Source organism: Limulus polyphemus, unplaced genomic scaffold, assembly GCF_000517525.1.
Source record: "Limulus polyphemus unplaced genomic scaffold, Limulus_polyphemus-2.1.2 Scaffold1461, whole genome shotgun sequence".
In the NCBI taxonomy this organism is placed as follows: Eukaryota; Metazoa; Arthropoda; class Merostomata; order Xiphosura; family Limulidae; genus Limulus; species Limulus polyphemus.
In genome coordinates this window covers 160340-176322 of record NW_013667071.1, presented here as the reverse complement: position 1 = coordinate 176322, position 15983 = coordinate 160340, and the positions used below count along the sequence as shown (strand labels likewise).

Below are 15983 nucleotides of genomic sequence, written 5' to 3'. Positions count from 1 at the left end.
TAGAGTAAATACAGACATACCCTCGAAAAGCGCTTTTAGTCTCTATGACCTACAAAAACCCGGTTTACCGAGCATTCGTTTTTATGACGTTATGATGCTAGCCCGGTATACCGGCATACGATGCGATAGGGTTAAGAGCCTAACCCGCAAATATGCGGGGCCGCGAATGGGGAACCGCGAACAGGTGAGGGTATACTGTTTATAAAAAAATCCAGTTTTTTTGTATTTCCCTTGATGTTCAACATATTTATTTGTAGTTAAAAAAAACTGAACTCCAGTCTAAAGTTTTCTTTTTCTTCAAGACAGCTTCTAAAACTTTTTTTTCATCAAACATTTTTAGTTTGGCTGATACAAAAGCACTAGTTGTGTCTTTTGAGTAAAATATACAATAATCTTAAATACATGCATAACACTGAATTATTCCCTGTACTTGATGTTTTCAATTTACTGATATATCCCGGCCTTCAAGTTAATACAAACTGATATCACTGGGAAATGAAAATATTTAAAACCATATACCAACTCCATGATTATCAAGTTAAAATCTGTGCTCGCATCCATCAAGTTATTGACTAATTATAAAAAGCAGATTTTTTTAAAATAGTGATTCATTTAATTGTTTATCAAAATAATGCAAAACAACTACACACAATGTTTATTAAACCATAAATTAATACAAAATTAATTGCTATGGTACTATTATTGAAGTAATGACTTTTTATGTTAATCTGGAGTTAAATTTTAAGCAGGAATTGAGTGTTTGCATTTATGACTACTGTAAATTCTGGGGTATGATATTTATACATTCATTACCAGTTTTAAAGCTGCAGTTGCACTATCATTACATAAATTTATTACAAAATGATTTAGTCTGAAACATACTTTCATAATTCCAAGTGGAAAAATAAAAATAGTTTTATGGATGGAGTGATTATTGTTGTAAGCAAAGACTGTTGTACTTGGTAAATGGATTAATAATTCACTAATTATTTTTGTAATGAAAATATGTTGTAATTAGAACATTTTCGATACCATTTCTACTAATTTATTGTAACGGAAGTGGCAGAAAATTTCTACTTCATGAAAATAATTAAAACTGCTTAAACCATTTATGTACAAAATTATTAGTTTCACATGTAAAAAGTTCTTTAGTCTTTCATTTCATCTGTTTAGATACTATTGTATAGAACAGTACAAAAAAATTGTACTTTATATTTTAAAGTTCATTCAAAAGAATTCATCATTCCTATTGTATAATAAACACAAGTCAAATTTTGGCATTTATAGTTCTACAAATCTTGATTTATAGCTGTACGTTATAAAGCTGATAAATGTATTCTTTTTTTTTCTCTCTCTCTCATTTATTCTTAAAGTTTTTCTGAAAGACAATATGTATTACCTTCATTGGACTGTATTCTTGAAATATAAATGTATGTATGCTCACATAAATCATAAAACTTCTAAAAACCATAAACATTTATTTTCACTTACTTTTGTGCTATCAAAATTTGCAAATCCCATCATTTTCATCATTTCTTTTTCATCTTCAGTTTTTCCTTCAAGATCCTTTTCTAATTCAAGATCAAATAAGAAGTAGTAATAATGTAAAGAATATGAATTAGTCACTTGGAGATTTAAAAGCTACTCCTTTAAAATTACAAAATAGTTTTATGCAAGGTACAAGTAATATTTTCTTTTGGTTATTATTATTATTACATGAGTAGAAAAATTAACTGATTAAAAATATTTTAAAATTAACAATATTTCTTAAAGCCCTTCCAGAGGTTTCATTCTCCTTAAATATTGTATTCATCTATTGGTAGTTATCAGTGTTCCTATTGAAAACTTGTAAGTTATACAAAACGAAAATAAAATAAATTACTAACCTAGCAAGAATTGTAAATTTTTTTGCAAGCTTTTTATAATGGCATATTTTTATACTTTGCATGGAAAAAACTCCTTAATGTGAACATATCACTTTCTATATGTATGAAAAATATACTTTTAGTTCATGTGTGTGTGTGTCAAACAACAATAATTTTAACTCTCATTCAATCACTAAAAAGTGCAAATTTATAGTTCATTTAAATAACTTCCCAGCTTCTTGCAATAAAAATAATGTTTCCTGGTAAAAAAAAACATTTATTGCAAAATTATTTTTAATTTGCATGCATACACATAAAACTTGCCTGTTTATGAAGTGAACTTGACTAGAGAACATTTATTTACTTCTTTCTCAAACAATCGAAACTGAATACTTGTATTTAAATTTTGTAATATTAAAAACAATAGAATTTTGCTAACTTCATTAACTTTTACCATTTGTAAATAACTGAAAAGCCAGAAATATCTTTGCAATGCTACTGATGTGTATAAAACTTAAAATACTAGTGAAAACTCCTTTCTCAAACCCATACTCTGACCAAGTAATTATAAATATATTTTAATCATTCAGATGTATGAAAGATAAATTAAGTGCTTTAAAAGTACTAATTTGGGGCATCAGATCCCCTGGTATGGAGAGTGATTTAACAACCAAACAAAAATGAAGTTACAGCACCTTTATTTATTAATTATAGAAATAATATGAAAGTAACATCATTTTCAATTATTTTACCAATACTTGTTAGTTTCTTTACATATTTTACTCAGTTTCTTCCTAAAAAGCAACAATAAAGTAGGCAACTAGATAGATTAATAAGCAGTGGTTTTGAAATAAGCCTTGTAGCTATTGTCACTTATGCATACAAATATAACTGAAAAACAACAACTTTTTTTTCTTTTATTCAAACTTATTTTGTACCTAAAATTGCAAAAAAAACAAAAAAATGCAGACCGGCAAAATTTCACTCTCAAGCATAAAAGTGTACATGTTTTAAGTGGCAATATATCCACAATAAATGAATGTTGCATAATTTTTAGTTTAATTCTTTTTAAAGAAGTATGCTGCTAGAGAAATTGAAAACCAAGCACACTGGTCATCTTTAAAATATCTGTTCTTTAGCAACATAAAGAATATAACAAAGAGATTTTAAAAGATAAACCAATACAAAATACTGATTGAAAGGACAAGGGTCTATAAGATAGTAATTTTGTCCAATCTTCAAATTTCTTTATTCACATATAGTGTTCAACTTAACCTACAAATAATGAAAAACCATAAAAATTATCAGCAACACACTTAGTTTTGACCACAACTCAAAACTTACATATCGTGCACATTAAGTGTTCACATTTTATCTTCAGTCATTGTAAGTCCATGTTCATTGTGCAGTTTGAGTCTCAGGAAATTTATCACTGATGCTACATGTGCAGAGCCTTCTTGCACATGTACAGCAAAGGCAATACCATGCTAGTATAGAGGAGTCATTCTGACTGTCATGTTAAATCCACAGATAGTACACCTTACCTAAACCAGTCTTCAGATGACTAAAGAAAGCCCAAAACTTGCAATGCCTGCTTAGATTTTTTGTACACCAACCTCTTTTGTGCTAAACCTTCAGACTCTATACTCTGTTCAAGTGTTTGGATTGTTTCATAAGTTTGAGCATTACTGTGCAACAGAAGAATCAACTTATGTGTTTTGTATGAAAACAGGCATACATCAGTTGCAAAGAGTACTGACAATTCTCACATAATTGCCTATCAAAAGAATTTGCAAATTGGTAAATATGTCCAATAGCTTCCAATACTTTATGCAACTATTTTAGTTCTAACTTCTTACATACTTTTGTGACAAGTCTCGGAAGTGGTGTAACCAGCATCCTACAGAGGTGTCCTTTCTTTCAGAGAAAGAATGACAACTGGCTTTTCACACCCATTTTGTGAAGATCAGGTGAAATAGACTTTGACAGGTCTCACAAACTAACCGATGGTGAACATTTTAATCTGATTGCATCGATGAGTCTGGGTTTGATGACCTGTCTTCCTGGATTACATCTTTAAGAAATTCCTATTCAAGATATGTATGAATGTGTTTGGTGGCTCTCACCAACTTTGTACTTAGTTATTCCCAAATCCTCTACCACAATAGCCACATTATGTTGTTATAGACAGGTGCAAGTGTTTTCAACATAATTTGAGAATATATGATGACACATTCGGTATGATTATTTTGCCCTTCAGCAAGATATGAACCAAAGAATGACACATTGTACTCATCAGTGGATAGAACCAACCATTCACTGGTTTGACTAATGTTCATGGTTTGTGCATACTGTAACTATGCCTGTGGAGTGCATAATTTACACTTCTCTGTACACATATTCCATTTAAAACTAGAATTGCATTGTTGCTCCCTCTTTTCAGAACATCTGTTAAAAGAAGGGTATGGTTTAATATTAATTCTTGATGGCTGATATGTTTGAACCTAAAATAGAGAAAAATGAGATCTCTCACCAAATCAGAAAGAGCCAAGTGTACTGCTCTCTCTACAGTAAAAGTATTGTCCAAGCTCAGAATAATACAAAGCATTTTGTGGGTTAACCCAGTACACAAATTAGTAAAGTGAACCACCAAAGATGTTCATACATATCTTACATGGGTATTCCTCAAAGATTAAATCCTGTAAAATAGGTCATTAAACTCAGATTTGGTCAGTCTAGTTATGTCACCATCAGTTAGCCTGTAAAAATTACCAAGGTCTATTTCCACCTGATCTTTAAACTGCTGCATGCGTGTTCTCCAAAAGATATAACACACCTATTATTTTACAACTGGTGTGGCAAAAGTCAGATACAAACTACTTTCTATCCTGGTGGCAGTTAAAACACTGGGCTCCAGCATGATGACAATACCATGTATAACAAATACTTGGGTTTGTGCTTCAAATAACTTGAGTTGACTGCATACATTTAGGGCATATAAAATATTTTTCATGCCTGTTTCTCACCGACCTGACATTCAGTTTTAAATACTTAAGGCTTGTACAATTGAGTTTCCTCAAAAATACACCAGTTCCACTAGTGAAGCATGGAGAACAAGTGTGTAGCTTCAATCACTTTTAACTGCAAATACACTTGCACAACATTTGTAATAATAGTAATGTTTATAGCATTTGGCAGAACTTTTCTTCTCTCTAAAGGTAACTTCTTAATTCATTATTACATGGTTCTGTCACAGTATACATTCAGGATAACTCACTAATATTGCATCAGTGTTTTATAATCAACTTGATGAGTAGCAAGATAAAAAATTATTGGTTCTATAACTATAAAATTTCCAAATTTCATTGGATAAGTAATTTCTCGCAAGTAAGCATGCAACTGGCTCTACTAAACAAGTTCTGATTTCACTAGCTGTTACATGTTAGGTGTATGTAAGATTAGTACAGACTTGTTCATTGGTTAACATTTGAACATCATACAGTTGCGTCACAAAATTAGAAACTTAAACAGTTTGATATGTGCCAAAATACATATTTGTACACTATCATAAACAAGTTTTTCTTATGACAGTTACCAGCACCACCTTTAAAACCAATATCCTTTAACTTATATTACATCTGAGTAATGAACAACATACTGATGACTGAAGCTGTTTATAGATGACTTCACATTAGAAAATGGATGCTTGCTTGCCTGTTTTTTGTTAAACACAAAGCTACACAGTGGGTTATCTGTGCCCTCAGACTTACCACTAAGCTACATGGGGACAAAAATGAAAGCAAAATAAAGAAATATGAATTTAAACTGAGCAAAACTGGAGAAGTGGGGGCTACATGGATTGGATACACATAAAAAGATATGGATTTGGCAACAGAAAAGTTCATTTCCGCAAATATGCCCTATTCTAACTTGATTACAGGGAGAAACAACTTTCACAGAAAATATTTTTGTTTAACCACAACTTGTAAGCAAAAATCCCACCTTATAATAAGGAGGTAGTAAAGGGTTAAAATACTTAAAAATAAATTTAAAAGTTCATGAAAATAATCTAATTTCACTTTTATACAGTTTCAACAATGTTCAAGTCTTTGTTTCGTAACCTTACATTTTATAATTATTTTACTGGAGACATTTTACCTGTTACGGCAGGTCGCTCTAGAAGAAAGTGTGGAACAGCTCCTTGTTCATGTGCCTTTGTTCTACAAATACATAATACACACTGAACTTTCTGCTTATATGTCTATTGTAATAACAAGTTGATATTGCTCTAAAGCCCTTTTTTTTTTTATGTGCTGATATCAACCAGTCATTTAAACAAAGTTAACAAACTAATAAATACAGCTTGAATGTTTTATATAAATAGCAAAGTTGCTATTAGTTGTATAAAATGTTAATATAACTTATACTGACTTATGCACTTACACTTATTTTAAATATTTTAAAATATATAGAAAAACAAGAGAAAAATTATACTAATATTTATCTTCTGATTTGTCATTTTTTTAAACAACATTACAATGAATTTACTCACCCTAATGATTTAAACAGCAAGAAAACAGAAAATTTATCAAACAGATATTTTAATTTTAATATTTTTTATGTTTAAAAAAATATACTACAAACAAAAAATCTAAAATCACAAAAATGAATAAAACCTCAAAATTCACCCTGAGGACTGGGGAGATCTCCTCCGTGGCGATCTTGATAAAGACCTCGATCTTCGTCTGGGTGATCTACAATGAGTTTATAAGAGATTTGAAAATATTTAACTTACAAAAATCTAAGCTAAATCTCTTTTTTTTTTACCTAATGTCAAAAGAGTAAATACTATTAAAATGAATATTTCAAACCACTATACATCAGAATTGCCACATCCACCAGTATGCAATGTTTAGTTGTATAATTATATGTGGAATATTTTCTAGTTAACTATTCATATATAAAATATCAAATGCCAATTATAACCACATATTTAAGGATGGATGGAGCATGTCCTTCCAGTGTTAAGTACTAATTGAATTCCTTTTGAACTTTAGAAATTTCATTTCAGATATACAATTCTCCTAGATGGACAATGAATAAAATTTTTACCCTAGAAAGTAAGAGGTCTGAGAGTGAATAACCATCTCAAGTATAGGAAAATGGATAATTTCATCATGGTGTTTCACAAATCAACCTTAGTACATAGAGAAACTGAAAACATTGACACTGTGTTGAACTAACAGCACAAATTCCAACATAAAAACACCTTGCACAACCTCAAAATCATAAAGATTGAAATAGTAATACTGAATGCAAGTACAGTCTTACACTGGCAATAAAAAAATTAGCATAACAAAACAAGATACACATAACAATAGAGGACATTCGTACAATGAAATAAATAACTGTAAAGTGAAGAGGACAACAAACAAGCTAATTCTTGGCATATCCAAAATAACTAGCAAAAAAAATAGTACATATATATAAGGAGAACAAGTATCCATGAGCATAAGTACATATATGGACTCTTACTGTTTGTACAAAGGACTGCACAGACTACACAAATGTTCAAGCATAAGAGTTGTTGTGATAAGGACATAAAACATAAGATACCATGAGAAGAACTTAGAATAGCAAGTCATTAAAGTGTTAGCACATTGCTCATACAAGATACAGCTACATATCTGAAATTGGTATTTATCATTAAGTTGAAAAATAAGTATCAACATTTGTAATGTCAGCAGATATTTTATGTTGCAATATCAATTAAATTGAAGGTTCAACTACTCTATTTGTTTTATTAAACATTATTAAAAGAAATTCATCCCTTTTTTTAACAAGCTAAAGTCAAATGTAAATATTGTCTGGTAAAAACTGAGTAAATAATGAAAATAAGCATAGGCTAAATTGAGACAGAAGCAGCTTTAATTAAACATAAAATTCTATCCTTTCACATAAGTTACAGATTTTATTCCATAAAAACATTTCATTCTTTCTCATCAGTTCGATACAATACTTTAATTTTTCTCACCAGATAAGTATTTTATTAAACACAAATATTTTATTCTTTCTTACTATCTTCATTCTTTATAACAATTTTCTTTCTCACAAACAACAGAATGCATTCCACATTATCTTCTTATTCTTTCTTACAATCTCCAGTTTTCATTCCACACAAACATTTTGTTCTTTCTTACCACCTCCAATTTCATTACACACAAATATTTTATTACTTCTCATCAACTAGACCTCTGATTACACACACAAACATTTCACTCTTACTAACCATCTGTAGCTACTTATTACACAAAAATATAATTCTTTCTTATCAAATTCAGTTTTTATGAACAAACATTGTTATTTTTTGCTATCTCCAGCTTTTAATATACACAAATAATTGATCTTTTCTTATCAGCTACATCTTTCATTGCATAAATAAATATTTCAATATTTCTTCCAGATCAATTTTATCATAAATACATATTTTAATTTTTCTAAACAACTAAAGCTTTTAAAAACAAACAATTCATTTCAATTGCACTTTTAACCCTCAATTTACTGAATTTTTTATACCATTCACTACCAATGTGTCCAAACAGACATCATATATTTATACGTGAGAAATTATAATGTTTATAGTTTCCAAGTACTTTTATTTTTATATATTGATCAGTAGGCATGTTAATGCAAAAAATTAGCATCTCAGCAACAAAACCAAACTTGTTCCATGGTCACAGGACACATACAAATTTGGAAGGGATGCAATAATAAGGAAGATTTATCTTAATTCTTCCAGACTGGGAGTATGTCACTGCTATTTCCTTGAATGTTTTCCTTCTGCTAGTGGAAATACTTAACCAAATTGCATGAAACTTAAAACCAATTTACTAATTATTTAGAATATTATCTAATTTCAGCTTAGTTTTCTATCAATTCTTATGTTGTGGAATGTCCAAAATTTGGTTGCGAGTCATTGTTTCAAAAATATTAAGAATACTTCCTTTCATTTTAGAATTCCTTTTTTTTTAAATATTGATTAAAAGTTCTATATTCATATATTACTCAGCTGTTATTCTGACCAATTTACATGGGATTTGGTACAAAGAAACTTTTCTACATATTGAAAAACAAAAATGATGGCCTTACCCATTTCTAGTAACTACAGGGTGATCAAGATGCCTCAAAAAGCATAATTTTTTTTTTTTTTGACAATTACTCCACCATATTTTGACCAATTTACATGAGATTTAATAAAAGGTACTTTTTTTCCACGTCCTAAAAAGAGATCTTGACAATTTTGGACCAGCAAGGAAAGCACAATTTGGGGTTTTCGTGAACTATTCATGTATATGTCAACCAACTTAAATAGAATTCTGTAAAAAGATACCTTCTTGTGGGTCCCAAGCAGTGATATAGACAGTTTGATATTTTTGTGCTTTTCATGATTTTCATAAAGTCAAAATTGGCCATGTTGGGAATGCGTAATGGAGACATGTTGCATTTGCCTAAGTATGTTGGCCTCTTTAATAACTATTACTTATTCTCAGATGCTACAGCTTTTATTACATGTATTCTATTGTTTTTGAATAGCTAGAATTTTCCTTACACACACAGTCATATAACCTCCACCTGAAACTGTCTTAGGTTCATTCTGTGGTAAGACTTTACAAGCAAATGGTACTTTATAGCAAATAAGTTATATGAAGTTATCCATCTTGAATAGGCTTTGCACTTACAAGGCTCTAACTCAAAGCAGATAACATTAATTGTCACTGTTGTGACTAATATAGAAATCAGGAATTCACTTTCTATCAACTCACCTACTGTGTCGTCTGTACGGTGATCTGCTACGATATCTCTCTCTCTCTGAAATAAAAATAAATTCCAAGTGAATAAGATTATTATGAGATTTAGACTTTTAGAATTAACACATATACTTTACTCACATTTATCTCTTAGCAAATATTTAATTACAAATGAACAAATACACAGAACAGTAATATGTATTTAACTGAATAGAGTTGTTTAAATATTTGTTTAACAACAAGTAAAAGCTTGGAATGGTCTATTCTTTCAATGGGATGTGTCTGTGAGCCAGATTAGTTTTGGAGAATTCCACTCCTTATCAGTGACCCTGGACACTACCACCAATGAAATATCAGACCAAACCAAGCCTTTATAGTATTATGTATTTATTTTAAAAACCTTTAAGTCTTCTGTCTCTAGTTCTATCCCGATCTCTGCCTCTTTCCCTATCACGTTCTCTATCTGCCTCTCTGTCCCAGGATCTAGACCTGCTTCGCCGACGCTCTGTAGCATTTAAAAAAAGGGTACATATATTAAAAATTCTGTGCACAAACTTACATAACCCTACTGCAGATTGACAATGCTTCTTGCATTTTTGATGAAGTGACACTGATTTGAATATTTTCAAAATTTTATTGGGCATCATAAGTTTAAATTTTTAACAAATTTACAATTTCACCAATTTTGTACAAAAAAACATTATTAATTAATTAAATGCTACAAGATATATTAGTAAACCAATTAAACAGATTAGTCTGTAAGAAAGTTTTAACTGAACTTTCACATAATTAAACTGTATTTAGATAATGTTTTCCATAAACAAAAAAGCCCTGGAAAATATAAGACAAATTAAAATGGATTAAATAACTTAAAAAATGAAAAATGTCAATATACATGTAAATAGAAAAAAATAAACTTAATTTATTAATAGTCTGACCAAAGGAAAGTATATGAAGGATTTAAGTAACACATCTAAAATAGCAGACCATACTTAAAATTTAACACAGACATGTAACAATTTGTGTGTGTGTGTGTAAAGATATAGAGGCATGCTTAAAACTAGGAGTGAAATTAAAATTAAGGTATGTAATTATCAAAATGCACAAACATATTATAAATGAGCATTTAGTCTAAATTCATCATCCACAAAGATATTAAACCATAGAATTACTGAAATGGTCCACATACAATGTTTCTAAACTATTTATAAACCAAATTGCTTGTGTGTATTCATCCTTTGTTGTTTATAAGGTCCTTAATAAAATGTGTAAAAAACACACAAAAAATGTGAACAAAGTTAGTTAATTAGAGAGAAGAGTGGCTGGATGGAAGAAAGCAGAGGGTTGTTATAAATGGGGTTCAGTCAAATTGGATTAATGTCAAGTGAGGTACCTCAGGGTTCAGTCTTAGGACCTTTGCTCTTTTTTGTTTCCATCAATTACACAGATGAAGGAATGGTCATTAAATAAGTTTGTTGATGATATTAAGGTCTTGGGTGTTGCTGGTTGTGTGGAGGATGCTGCTGCTTTACAAATGGATTTAGATCATTTAGTGAGATGGGCAAATAAATGACAGATGGGTTTTAATTATAATAAATGTAAGATGATGTATGTGGGTTATCATAATAACTTGGATGGGAATGACCTTAACAGAGTCATAAAAGAAAGGGATCTTGGTGTAGTGGTCTCTTAAGCCATCCAAGCAGCATGCTGTTACTATTGGTAGGGTAAATAGGATTTTAGGTTGTATCTAGAGAAATATTTAATTCAAGTCTAAAGTGGATATAATGTCATTGTATAGGTCATTGGTTAGGCCACATTTGGAGTATTGTGTTGAGTCTTGGACTCCTAACCTTAGGAAGTACATTGAATTGTTGGAAAGGGTTCAAGAGAAGGATCACTACAATGATACCTAGGATGGAAAGGTTGTTATACGAGGACAAGCTAAAATCTTTGAAATTATTTTCTCTTGAAAAAAGTAGAGTAAGAGGGGATCTGACTGAGGTTTTTAAGATTGTTAAGGGAATTGATAGTGTTGATGCATCATCTTTTTTCATATTTAATGGTGAGAATGGTAAGACTAGGGGATAGAAATATAACTTTTGGCAGGGTATGAATCACCTTCATCTAAGACAGTTTTATTTTTCTGACAGGGTGGTTGACCTTTGGAACAGGTTGCCTTCAAGTGTTGTGGATGCAGTAAATTTAAGTGAGTTTAAGAGAAAGCTTAGTAACTATATGAATAATCAGGGCTGGCTTTGAGGTTTTTTAATCTTTTTTTTATTTTATTCAAAAGTTTTAGTTTAGTTTGGAGGATGAGACAATAGGTCCCTAACTATTATGTTATCTTATAATATTGTAATTATTCCTACTAATTACTGCTTGGGCCCTTTATGTATTTTACAAAGAAAATGCATGATTTCTCCAAATTCTTTTTTGATCAATTCTTTACAGAGAGAGTTGTAACAGGCAGAAAAAAAAATTACATTACTCAATATGATGTAATATGTGGACTCCACCAGTAGTTAATGGTATATAAAAAAGGGTAATTTAAAGGCTAAGAACCAAACTATTTAAAACATAGAACTTTTCACATTTGAACTTTATTTTAAAATAAAAGATAAACCACAAAGAATACACACTAGCAGTACATACTATACCATTAGGTAAACAATTCTAAATGAGAAAAAATTCTACCTAAATATAAGACATTTGATAAATCTAATTCATCATTATCAAATGTATCAGGACAGATATCAAAAACACCATCTTAAAACTTACAACCCATATTCATTAACATATTTGTAAAGAATTTTTCTACATTGTAGCTTTAAAGTGCCAGAAAAGTAGTAAAATATTCATCATTAGTTTGGTCTTTTAATTTAAATACTGCTAATGAATAAATCTTTGAAGCATACTTACCTCTTCTTGAAGGTGATCGTGAATGACTTCTGCCCATAATAATGTATCTTGGAAATATAAAATTCTCTCACTCTGGAAACATATAAACACAAAACTCACGTAGTTGCAAACCCTTGATTTTCTCTTACATTTATACATACACATATATATACTTCAAAAAATTAAGGGACAAGAATTTATTGTTAAAACTGTTTTTTTGACCAAAAATAAGTAAATCTGAGTATGTTTCAGGTACATTACATATTCAGTCATCACAGTTACTGAACCCCTTTAACTAACTATATATTTCATTCTCCCAACAAGGCACATAGAATGTGCATAAAATTATTGCAAAATGCATTCAAATATAACTACAAAACTTTTAACCCTTTATTCCTAAAGTTACGAATGGGTCTGTGTGTGATCTCCATAGCTCCAAGAGGAAAGATCCTAGAAAACCTCGAATTTTTCACCTATACTACCTGGACCCTGAAAGTGTGCACATGTGCATCCTTTTAATGAGGCAAGCTAGCGAAACACCACATAGAAAAACAGTGGTTCCTTTTATAAAAACTTCTAATATATACAGAAAAGCCAGCGTATTTTGGTAACAATGTGTTCCAACAATGGCTTTTATGTCATGTTGCTTAGGAACAAAAGTATAACCTAATACTGTTGTTAGTCTATGTACTGAAAGTATGAAATGAAGTGTAGAATCTACAAAAGTGAAAAAATATTAGTTGATTTCTTAATTTAGAGTCTCTGTTGATTAGAGAGGTTTGTTTTTTATTAAAAACTTTGGTGATATAACAGAAAATACATTAATTCAGAAATGAGTTAAGTGCAAAATTGGATTGATATTTTTACTTTCATGATAAATTTTATGCACTTGGCTCTAGGCATGATTATCTCGTACTGCTTTTACTTTAGGCTTATTTATTAATTTATTTAGTTCATTTCAAATTCACTACACTTACAAGGTTTCATTGCAAACCCCTTCACTGCCCCCTGTCACTAAAATTGTAATTGGCAGACATTAATTGAACGGTAAAAAATTGTAATAGATTCTGATAAAATGTTATACAAATTTGTGATATCAAATATAAATGTGAAATATTTAATGCAATGATAAAGTTATTTAATAATAAATAATTCTTAATTTGCTGTACATTCTTCACAACTTTTTTGTTTCTGGGAAATAAAAATGTTTAAAATATTTTTGACTGTTCTTCTGTGGTAAAAATAGGTTCAGAATACACACGCTGACATAGTCATGTAGAATATATCAACTTAATAACCTGAACAAAGCCGAGTACTTTTGCTAACGAACAAATACTTGTTTATAAACTTTAGTTTAAACTGCTGTACACATCCATATGTAATGAACATATCACAGTACAATACCATTCAAAGTCAACATACACATTCCTTCTTGTTATATGTATGACCAGATAACCAGTTCAACAAGTGTTGAATAGCTTGAACAATGTTAAATGCTTAATATTACACAGATGTTAATTACTGTAAATATTAACTGTAATTTTAAATGAAAAAACTGTATAAGTATGTTTGAGAAAGCATGATGCATATAATAATAACTAATTAGCAACATAAAATGTTCTGTAAATGTATTTGCTTCAACGTGCCAATGTCCAACCCTGAAGTAAAACACTATAAATAACAAAGCTACTGGTTTCTTATATATCATAAAAGAGTCTATCTTAAATTCTCACATAATTCAGTGAAAGTTTTGAACAGCAAAATTTCAAGAACACTTTCAGATCATGAGGTGTAAACATATGTCTACATATTACCCACGTAAGGTCCTGCAGTATAGACTCTTACATTTTATTTTTATCATTAGGATATTCACATGCCTCAGAGTCTAACATCTTTGCTTTCCTCTTTTACTGTCCATTATTGGTGGAATGACATACACTTTCATATGTTATGTTGATTACAGTGCCAAACAAATTCTTGGTATCTAAACAGACAATCAACTCTTATAAAATACAAATTTGAATTAGATTTTTTTTAAATATATTATACTCAAATCTTTGTTGCCTTTCATTTTGAAGGGTGGAGGTGATGAGGGTATAAAATTATTCTGAGAAATTAAACTACAATCATGTGTTAAACTTCTCAATACCACTGTAACAGTTTAAAAAATATATTCTTCTTTACTGTAAAAAATGTGAATTGTAAAAAAAAGAAGAGAGAAAAATAAGAAAGTTTCAGCCTGACCTAATCTAACTTTCCTAATGAACAGAGAGTTTGAAATCTCATTCAACTCTTGAGTCTTGCTGGAAGTAGAATTGATCATCTGTAGCAATAGTCAAAACGATAGAAAACACTGCTGCCAGATGATCAAGTCTACTTCTAGCAAGACTCAGAGTTGAATGAAATTTCAAACTTTCAAATTTAACAAAGTTGGCACTATCGTAATGGAACTCGAAAGAGGGGACAGATATTGAAACATGTTAAATGTTGCATAAGTACATGATGTTTATCAAAAGTATCATAATTCTTTTATTTTAGACATAAATTTGTTTTAAGTTATACTTTTTATAGGGTTTATTTAACAACTTTTTCAACATTACCATTATTTGAATATATAGTTAATCTATTTGACAACGACGCCAATAATATTTCAGGATTTTTTTGGTTGTTATCAAACACAAACCTACATCATGATGTGGCAATGAGCTACCTGTGCTCTGCCCACCACGGGTATTGAAACCCGATTTCTAGCGACGTAAGCCAACAGACTTAGGGTACAGGCGTTGAGGTAGGGGGGGGGGTGATAATAACGTTTCGGACAAGACTATTTGTAACTAATATTCGAATATACTAAAGTTAGTAGTATTTTTAACTTTAATATTATTAATATCAACTTTAGTAAACTTATATATTATTAATGAATATTAACAATTAATGAATTATCAACACATGGTGTAATTATTTTTGGTTTTTAAATTTAAAAAATTCTGTACACTATTATATTAAAACAAATAAAACTAACATTACAATTTGTATGAAATAAGATTTCGTTCCTAATTTTTATCAGTATAATAATATCTAATCAGACGTTATGGTTAGTTTATTAATATTATAGGAATCAGCAATGACTAAATAAACACTCACAAAACCTCAATAACCTTCTTCTGTAATAAAAGCACAAGAAAAATGAATTTCAGTTACTAACAGTGGTACAGAATGAACAAAGGAAAATATGACACGCAAAATTTAAAGGGAACGTTTGCACTTATATGATAAGTTATTTAACATAATTGATAAACTTCCTCACAAAATTAAACAATGTTATGTTTTGTTAGATTTTTAATACTATATATATATATATATATAATGTTAAGTCATACACCGATTTACTAAATAATTAAAAACATGC

The 15983-nt window shown here is 30.0% G+C and overlaps 1 protein-coding gene across 2 annotated transcripts in view; it reads right to left on the bottom strand.

Moving 5' to 3' along the window:
• The window catches only part of LOC106463690 (U4/U6.U5 small nuclear ribonucleoprotein 27 kDa protein-like), a 20491-nt gene extending 4701 nt beyond the window's left edge, over nucleotides 1–15790 (bottom strand). The window contains exons 1-7 of one of the 2 annotated variants that reach the window (XM_013923750.2): nucleotides 15719–15790; nucleotides 12596–12667; nucleotides 10074–10178; nucleotides 9689–9734; nucleotides 6554–6619; nucleotides 6024–6085; nucleotides 1492–1571 (exon numbers count right to left, since the gene is read on the bottom strand). In XM_013923750.2, coding sequence (XP_013779204.1) covers nucleotides 1492–1571; nucleotides 6024–6085; nucleotides 6554–6619; nucleotides 9689–9734; nucleotides 10074–10178; nucleotides 12596–12632 — 396 coding nt within the window. In that variant the 5' untranslated portion in view covers nucleotides 12633–12667; nucleotides 15719–15790. Of the gene's footprint in view, nucleotides 1–1491; nucleotides 1572–6023; nucleotides 6086–6553; nucleotides 6620–9688; nucleotides 9735–10073; nucleotides 10179–12595; nucleotides 12668–12980; nucleotides 13024–15718 lie in introns of those variants that run through there. The other variant, XM_022391269.1, reaches the window with a different exon arrangement.
• Between the last annotated feature and the right edge of the window lie 193 nt (nucleotides 15791–15983).